General features: G+C 38.1%; 1 protein-coding gene across 1 annotated transcript in view; it reads right to left on the bottom strand.

Annotated features, from left to right (window-relative positions):
- The window catches only part of LOC113819052 (uncharacterized), an 18,056-nt gene that overhangs the window by 210 nt on the left and 7,846 nt on the right, over positions 1 to 10,000 (bottom strand). The window contains exon 3 of the mRNA XM_070114164.1: positions 2,536 to 3,209. Coding sequence (XP_069970265.1) covers positions 2,536 to 3,209 — 674 coding nt within the window. The remainder of the gene's footprint in view (positions 1 to 2,535; positions 3,210 to 10,000) is intronic.

Below are 10,000 nucleotides of genomic sequence, written 5' to 3'. Positions count from 1 at the left end.
TTTTTCTTTCTTTCTTTTTTTTTTCTTTCGAAGAGGCGGCGCTCACCCGAGAGTGGCACCTGGTCCCCCCACAGCACCCCCCCTTCCCCCCGCTCCCCCCTCCCCCCCTTACACACACAACATCGTCTCTTCCCAAAAGCTTTCGTTCAAGTGGAAACACTCTTTCTTTTCCATTCTCTTCGTTTTCAAAACTGGAGAGATAACGCTTCTTAGATTAAAAGAAGGTAAAGCAAAATAACGATTTCCTTCAATAAAATTTTCATTTCTATTATCATTTCTATTTCTTTTTTTTAATGAATTGTAATAGCTCTAGGCCTACATTTTCTTAGCTGGGAGATCCGGCGAGAGGTTCGGCTCGAGTGCCACTGGTTGCGACGTGGCACTGGCGGCGACGATAAACAATGGACCAAAACTCGGGCAAAGAAAGCCGGCGATGTGGGGGTGGGTGGGGGTGGGGGTGGAGGGGGACATGGGTTGTAGAGGGGGAGGGGGGGAGGGAGTAGGCCCTGGTACTCCTATATACCCCCCTCCCTTCCCTCCTCCCCCCCACTTGCCCTGCGTCACACTACAGTGCCATTCGTCTTGTTAATTCGGGTGCCATTAGGTTGAAATTAAACAGCGACCTTCACATCTGTTGGGGCGACGGATAGGGAAGGCATTTGTCACAGGGATAAACAAAATCTAGCGCCCATTCGTCTGCACCCCCACCCCCCCACCCCCCAATCCTCCCCTTCCTCTCCCCCCAACGCCCACTTCACCCACCACTTGATCCCCTCCTCCCCCCCCCCCTTCCTGCCCTTCATCTCCCCCCACGTCCACTTCACCCACCACTTGACCCCCTCCACCCCCTACCTGCTTCCCCCTCTCTTCCCCTTTTCCAGCCCCCTCCCCCCCACCTTAATTCACCTGCTTCTACTTCATCCCCATCCTCGTTTTTCTGTATCCTTCCCTCAATCCTCTTCTCCCATCTTCCAGTTCCCTCCTCTCTACTTTCCTTTTCTACTTCACCCCCATCTCCCTTCCCATCTTCTTTTCTTCAACCCTTTTCTTCCTCCTCTGTTTACTCCCCACGCTCATCTTCTTCAACATTATCCCCAACATCCCTACATATTCCTTCTTCTGAACCTGTTTCCTCCCTTTTCAATTACCTTTCTCCCTTACTCCCTTCCACTTCACTACCTGCCTCATCACCCCTCCCTTTCTCCCCTCATCTCTTATTTTCTCCTTTCAAATTACCCTCACGTCTTACCCCTCTCCACTTCATTCTTTCTTCCTCTCCACCTGTTCCTTCTCCTTTTAGTTTTACCTCCTCTTACCTCTTTTCCCTTCAGTCCCCTTTTCCCCTCAACCTATTTTCTCCAAACCTTTTCCCTCTTCACTTTACCACTTACCCACTTCACCCACCTACTACCTCTTCCCTTAACTCGCTTCTGCTAATTTCACTTTATTCCTTTTTATCCTTTATCCCATCAATCCTCTTCTCCTCCCTTTCAAATCCATTGTTTGCATCTCCATCACAGTGAAATCTCGTACCACTTTTTTTTCTCTTTAAAAGATACCCTATCCCTCTTCCCCAAGTCTTACACCCTCCTCCTCTCTTTTCTATCCTAACAACCCCCTTCTCACCCTCAGCTGAAGTCTTAAACTCCAACCCCTTATCCTCATTCCCCTTCTCGCTTGTAGAGAGGGGAGTGGGCCCTAGTACTCCCCCATACCCCCCTACCCCCTTACTCCCCCCTCCTGATTTGATTTGGGGTATTCTTTGACATCCCCCTCTTCCTCACCCTACACCTGATACCTTATATTTCTCCTTTCTTCTTCTTTATTCTTGCTTCCACCCAAGTCTTTCTCCTCCTCACTCTCTACCCTAACACCTCATACCCTTCCTTACCCCCATCTGACATCAAATACTCTTCCTTACCCCTACCTGATGGATCATGCCTCTCCCCATCCCAATCTGACGTTTTATATCCTTTGCCTGACTTCTTATAACCTATCTTCTTCCACTTAACACCCCCTCCTCATACTGAACCAGACCCCAAGCTGACGTCAAATACCCATCCTCAAGAACCACCTGGTACCTCATACCCCTCCTTACTCTAATCTTATGTCAATTATCTATCCTTACCCCTACCTTATACTTCATACCTTCTATTGCCCTAATCCGACGTCCAATGCTCATCCTCAAGCCCCACCTGACACCACATACCATTCCTTACCCTAATCCGACGTCAAATGCCCATGCTCACCCCTCCCTGACGCCCCATACCCCTTCTAACCCCAATCTGACTTCTTATTCCCCCACCTGACTTCTCATACTCCCGCCTTCTTCCCCCTTACACCCTCTCCTCATCCTCATCCAGACGACTTATACCCAACCCTCACCCAACAACACCATCTCATACCCCCTCCTTCTTCCCTCCCCCACCCCCCACTCGCCCACTCCCCCACTCGCCCACTCCCCCACTCGCCCACCCGCCCTCTCGCCCACTCGCCCACTCCCCCACTCCCCCACTCCCCCACTCCCCCACAAACACCCAAGGGACGACGAACTCTTGAAGTCGTTCTGAAAGTTCTCCCCCTGTCTCGAGAGAAGGAAGTTATCCTCCTCGTAAGAACGTGTGTATTGAGGAAGACCAAGCTTAGGAGGTGGAGGAGGGGGTGGTGGAGCGTTGGAGGGGGGGGGGGAGTCTATGTGGGTGTAGTATGGGAAGGAGTCATTGGGGGGTGTAGAGGAGGAAGGGGTGTCCTTGTGGGTGTAGTGTGGGAGGGAGTCATTGGGGGTGTAGAGGAGGAGGGGGTGTCTTTGTGGGTGTAATGTGGGAGGGAGTTTTTGGGGGTGTAGAGTAAGAGGTGGTGTCCTTGTGGATTTAGTGTGGGAAGGAGTCCTAGGGGGTGTAAGTGTAAGAGGGGGGTTTGTTGTGGATGTAGTGTGGGAGGCAGTCATTGGAGGTGTAAGTGTGGGAAGGGAGTCTTTGTGGGTGTAGTGTGGGAGGGAGTTTTTGGGGGTGTAACTGAGGGAATGGGTCTTTGTGGGTGTAGTGTGGAAGAGGGGATGGATCCTTGGGGTGTAGTTTAAAGGTGGGGGGCCCTTGGGTGTAGCGTGAAAAAATAAAATATAGGATGGAGTCCCTTGGTGGATAAGAGAGGAGTTTTTTGGAGTGTAGAGTTTAACATTGTCTTTTGGGTGCGGTGTGTAGGATGAGGTCCTTTAGGATGGGATCTGTGGGGTGTAGCGTGGGTCCTTGGGGCATGAGGTAGAGTTGGGGTCTTTGTGGCGTGGGGAAGTTGGGGAAATAAAATTATGGAAGAGCTGCATTGATATGTACTTATATGTGTGTTCATGTGCGTGTCTATTATCAGTTGTGTGTATGTTTGTTCTTGTGTGTGTTTATGTACATGTAGTATTGTGTGTATATACCTGTATATGAATGCTTATGTTATTATTTCTATTACTATTATTATTATTCATTTATTTTATTATTTTTTACGTCCTTTCGTACACATGTTCTGTGTGTGTTTGGCTCATTTTATTACATTCCATAATCATTATCTTCTTTAAGAACTTGTCAGAATATTCTTCAATGTATACTTGTATGTTTTCCCCTCATTACGGCATGAAAAAAGACATTATTTGCGCACATAAATAGACATTCCAAAATATCGTTTTTCCCCACCTTTATCCATCGTGAAATCGGTAATTATCCAGACTAGACAACCCCCCCCCCCTCAGCCACCGACCCCTTCTCGCTCCCCCAACCCCTACCTCCCTCCTCCCCCAGCCCCCAACCCCCACCTCCCTCCTCCGCAAGCTCCCAATCCCTTCTCCCTCCCCCAACCCCCACCTCCCTACCTCCTCCCAGCTTTTAACCCTCGTTTCCCCTCTAATCTCCCCCTCTCCCCCTTCTCTTTTCCAACCCCTTCTTCATCTGATCTCCCTGCCTATTCCCTTCTTTCCAACCCTCCTCTTTATTTTAAGTTTTCCTCTCCCTCCCCCTCCAATCTCCCCATCTTTCATTTCCCTTCCAGCCCCTCCCCCTCTAAACTCCCCTCCCCACCTCCTCCCTCCCTTCCATACCCTCCTTCCTCCCCCCTCCTCTCCAATCATCCCCCAACCCACTTCCACCTTTTACCCACCCTCTTCCCTTCCATACCTTCCTCCCACCCACCCTTTTCCCTTCCACCTACCCTCCTCCCTTCCATAACCCCTTCCCTCCCTTCCATAACCCTCTCCCTCCCTTCCATATCCCCCTCCCACCCACCCTCCTCCCTTCCGTATCCCCCTCCCACCCACCCTCCTCCCTTCTCTCTTCCAGAACACCCTCCCACCCTCCCAAACCCTCCCCCTTCCATATCCCTCTCCCACCCACCCGACCCCCTCCTCCCTTCCATAACCCCTTCCCTCCTCCCTTCCATAACCCCTTCCCTCCCTTCCATATCCCCCTCCCACCCACCCTCCTCCCTTCTCTCTTCCACAACACCCTCCCACCCACCCAACCCCCTCCTCCCTCCCATAACCCCCTCCTCCCCCCATATCCCCCTCCTCCCCCCATATCCCCCTCCTTCCCCCCCTTAACCCCCTCCACCCACCCCCCCTCCCCCTCCCCCGCACCAACCTAGACTCAGCAAACATAAATACAAACCTCTCCTGTAACCATGCCACAAAGTGATTGGGTCTTGACAGAATAAATGGCACCAGGTTTACCCACAAATAGGTCATTAGCGGAGGCAGCGTATAGTGGTATCGGCAAGTGTTGTAATTCCCCTCTCATTACTGGCAGCCATGAGGGTAACTTGCATGTTGATTTGGAATGGTATCGTCCGGTTTTTGGGTTGTTATTCTCTTGTTTTTGTTCTTTTTTTTTTTTTTTTTTTTTTTTTTTTTTGTTTCTTACTTTTTTTTCGTTTCTCTCTCTCTTTGTGTTCTTTTTGCGATTTTAATTCCCTCTTTATCAGTCGGGTATCATTCTTATCTATTCATTCATTCTTCCCTCTTTATTTCATTTTCGTCTTAATTCCCTCTCCCTCGTTCGATTATTATTCTCTCTTTTCCTTTTATTCCTTTCTCTCTTATTTTTCTACTTTTCATTCCCTACTTCGTCACTCGGGCAATATTTCTATTTTATTCTTTCCTCCTCTTTCTGATTTACCTCTTCTCCCGTCTCCATCCTTCTCATTTCTTCTCGCCAATACAATCATTAATATCACATCCATCATCATTATCATTCATTTCTATTATCATTTATAATTTGTTTATTAAATCATCATATTTTTCAACACCCCAGTGACAGAGTAGGCTGACTGTTGCCACCTTTTACAAGCTTAATATTTATCGTCATTATCAGTAAAAGTCAGATTGTATCGGTGTATGAAAGACAGGACTAATTGATAAAACCTGTTATCAGCAGAGCGAAAGAGCGAGAGAGGGAGGAAAAGAAAGAGAGAGAGAAAGAAAGAGGGAAGGAGGGAGGGAGAGGGGGAGGGAGAGCGAGAGAGAGAGAGAGAGAGGGAGAGAGAGAGAGAGAAAGAGAGACAGAGACAGAGAGACAGAGACAGAGAGATAGATAGATAGATGATAGATAGAGAGAGAGAGAGAGAGACAGACAGACAGAGACAGAGAGACAGACAGAGACAGACAGATAGATAGATAGATAGATAGAGAGAGAGAGAGAGAGAGAGAGAGCACACTGTCATTCTATAAACTTTTTGAATAAATGTAATCAGAAATCAATAAAAGTTTCCTTACTCTACTGTATTTCCCTTCGCTTCCTATGATATTTTCATGAATAAACATTTAAAGAGCCACTAAATAAGGAGTGCAAATACATACACATATGTAAATAAAAAGAATAATGACAGATATCCAAAAAATAAGACGATATAAGAATAAAAAAAGAGGAAATATCATAATTCGTTTAATGAAAAGAAAAATTGATAAATAGATAAACAAAGATAACAATTATAGTAGTGTTATCATCATCATCATCATCATCATCATCATCATAATGATAATAATAACAATAATAATAATAATAATAATAATAATAACAGTAATAATAATAATAATAGTAGAAATAATAAGAATAACAATAAGAATAAGAATAACAACAATAATAATAATAACAATAATAATAACAATAATAATAATGATAATAATGAACACAGTAATGATAATAAAAATGATGATGATAATAATAACAATAAGGATGATAATGATAATAGTAGCAATGATGACAATTAAAAAATTAATAATAATAGTGGCATTGGTATCAATAATAATGATCATAATAATTATTATCATTATCATAATGATAATATTAATATCGATAATGGTAATAAGGGTAACAACAACAACAACAATAATAATAACAATGATAATAATAAAAATAAAGTACTATCGAACAAGAATTGACATATGACATACCCGCAGCAGTTATCCTTAACAAAAATAAATAAATAAATAAACAAACAAATAAAAAAGATAGAAAAAAATAATAAATAAACAAGTTAATAAAAGATAATCAAATAATAGAACATGATAAAAAAAGTAAACAAGAAAAGCCATGAGACATCACCCACAACAACTATCTTTAACAAAATAAAAAAGTAATAAAAATTAATAAATATAGAAATAATAGGAATGAAAATAATAAGAATAGGGAAATCTAATAAAACAAAATAAACATTATAATAATAAAGAAATAGCAAACAAGAATAGCCATGAGACATCACCCGCAACAGCTATCTTTAACAATATAAAAAAGTAATACAAATTAATAACTATAGAAATAAAAATAAAATAATAAGAATAGGCAAATATAATAAAACACAATAAAATGATATTAATAACGAAATAGCAAACAAGAATAGCCATGAGACATCACCCGCAGCCAAAAGCTATCTTTAACAAAATAAAAAAGTAATAAAAATGAATAAAAATAACAAAATTTAGCAAATATAATAAAACATAAAAAAAACAGACAAGAATAGCCACAAGAAATCACCAGCCACAGCAGCTATCTTTAACAAAATAAATAAGTAATAAAAATGAATGAATATAGAAATAGAAATAAAAAACATAAGAATAAGCAAATATGATAAAACATAATAATAATAATAATAATAAAAAAAAAACTAGCAGACATGAATAGTCATAAGACATCACCAGCCACAGCAGCTATCTTTAACAAAATAAAAAAGTAATAAAAATGAATGAATATAGAAATAGAAATAAAAAACATAAGAATAAGCAAATATGATAAAACATAATAATAATAATAATAATAAAAAAAAACTAGCAGACATGAATAGCCATGTGACATCACCAGCCACAGCAGCTATCTTTAACAAAATAAAAAAGTAATAAAAATGAATAAATATAGAAATAATAGACAAAAAATAACAAAAATAAGCAAATATAATAAAACATAATAAAATAGAGACAAAAAAACTAGCAGACATGAATAGCCATGTGACATCACCAGCCACAGCAGCTATCTTTAACAAAATAAAAAAAGTAATAAAAATGAATAAATATAGAAATAATAGACAAAAAATAACAAAAATAAGCAAATATGATAAAACATAAAAAAAACTAGCAGACATGAATAGCCATGTGACATCACCAGCCACAGCAGCTATCTTTAACAAAATAAAAAAATAATAAAAATGAATAAATATAGAAATATAAATAAAAACTATAAGAATAAGCAAATATGATAAAACATAATAAAATAAAGACAAAAAAAACTAGCAGACATGAATAGTCATAAGACATCACCAGCCACAGCAGCTATCTTTAACAAAATGAAAAAATAATAAAAATGAATAAATATAGAAATAATAGACATAAAAATAACAAAAATAAGCAAATATGAAAAAACATAATAAAATAAAAACAAAAAAACTAGCAGACATGAATAGCCAGCCAATAGCTATCTTTAACAAAAAAATAAAAGAAATAAAAATGAATAAATATAGAAATAGAAATAAAAGATATAAGAATAAGCAAATATGATAAAACATAATAAAATAAAGACAAAAAAAAACAAAAAAACTAGCAGACATGAATAGCCATGTGACATCACCAGCCGCAACAGATATATTTAACAAAATAAAAAAAGTAATAAAATTGAATAAATATAGAAATGATAGAAAAAAATGAAAAAAATAAACAAATATAATAAAACATAATAAAATAAAGCCAAAAAAACTAGCAGGCAAGAATAGCCATGTGACATCACCAGCCACAGCAGCTATCTTTAACAAAATAAAAAAGTAATAAAAATGAATAAATATAGAAATGATAGACATAAAAATAACAAAAATAAGCAAATATGATAAAACATAATAAAATAAAGACAAAAAAAACTAGCAGACATGAATAGCTATAAGACATCACCCGCAGCCAAAAGCTATCTTTAACAAAATAAAAAAGTAATAAAAATGAATAAAAATAAAAAAAATAAGCAAATATAATAACATAAAAAAATAGCAGACAAGAATAGCCATAATAACCAGCCACAGCAGTTATCTTTAACAAAATAAAAAGGTAATAGAAATTAATTAATATAGAAATGATAGACATCAAAATAACAAAAAAAGCAAATATGATAAAACATAATAAAACAAAGACAAAAAAACTAGCAGACAAGAATAGCCATAAGACATCACCAGCCGCAACAGCCATCTTTAACAAAATAAAAAAAAGTAATAAAAATGAATAAATATAGAAATAATAGACATAAAACAAAGAAAAAAAAACTAGCAGACATGAATAGCCATGTGACATCACCAGCCGCAGCAACCACCTATCTATACCGTCCTTGAAGTCAACAGGTGTTGGACATCGGAAGGAGAGACATCATTAAACTTCTGTTGCTCTTCCAACCCGGTGAAAAATTGTAACAAAAATGCCGCCTAATGCTATCTAATGACCACTGATCTATCTCAATCTACGTCATTAACATGCCTGATAGATGGGTCTGTATGAATCATCGAGGTACAGGATGCGTCAAGGTACAGTATGAAAGTCTGTAGCGTGTTGTGTAACTTTTATTTATTTATTTATTTATTATTATTTTTTATTTCTTGTTTTTCTTTTTTTCTTATTTTTTATTCTGTTTTGTTTTTGTTTTTGTTTTTCTTTTTTGTTTTTGTTTTTCTTTTCTATTTTGTTTTTTCGTTTTTTCTCTTTTTCCTTTTTCTTTTTTTTTTCTTTGTTTTTTTCTTTTTCCTTTTTCTATTTTTGTCTTTCTTTTCTTTTATTTGGAAAGAGGATTATTACTAAGATTTATATCAAATAAGTTGTTACTTGTATTTCATCCTTAATTAAAAAAAAAAAAAAAACATATATAACGAGGGTTATAAATAAGATTTATGAATATGTTGTTACTTATATTTCCTTTTTTGACTATATTTCTTTGATATATTATGCTCATTGACATGATATTAGTCACAGCAGCTACTAAATCACAGTTATTGAAACATATATTAGCAAATGGTCGGTGCTTTAACTTGATGAATTTAAAGTGTTTTATCATCATAAGAATTAGATTTGTTATTGTCATTTATTTATTTATTTGTTTATATGTTTTTTGTGTATGCGGGTGTGAGGTGGCTTGTAGCGTGTGGGTTAAAATTTTATGTTGATGATGACTGAAATATGTTGTTGTTTTTTTGTCTCTCTTACTCATTCTCTTGTTCCTTTTGTTTTGTTTTATTCTATATATGCCTTTGTCTATCTTTCTATCTATTTGTTTGTTTATTAATGTATTCATTCATTTTTTTATTTACTTTTCGTTTTTGGTGTTTTTGATATAATTTTTGTTAGTAGCACCACCATCATCATTATCATCTTCATCATCACCAAAACCATCATTATCATTGTCATCATAATCATTATAATCATCATTACCATCATCACCATCAACATTACTATTTTTTTTTTTTTGTTCTTTTTTCTGAAATTCATGTCATTCTCTCCTCTTCCTTCCTTGTC

This window comes from Penaeus vannamei, chromosome 35, assembly GCF_042767895.1.
Source record: "Penaeus vannamei isolate JL-2024 chromosome 35, ASM4276789v1, whole genome shotgun sequence".
In the NCBI taxonomy this organism is placed as follows: domain Eukaryota; kingdom Metazoa; phylum Arthropoda; class Malacostraca; order Decapoda; family Penaeidae; genus Penaeus; species Penaeus vannamei.
This window is presented reverse-complemented; position numbering and strand designations above follow the sequence as displayed.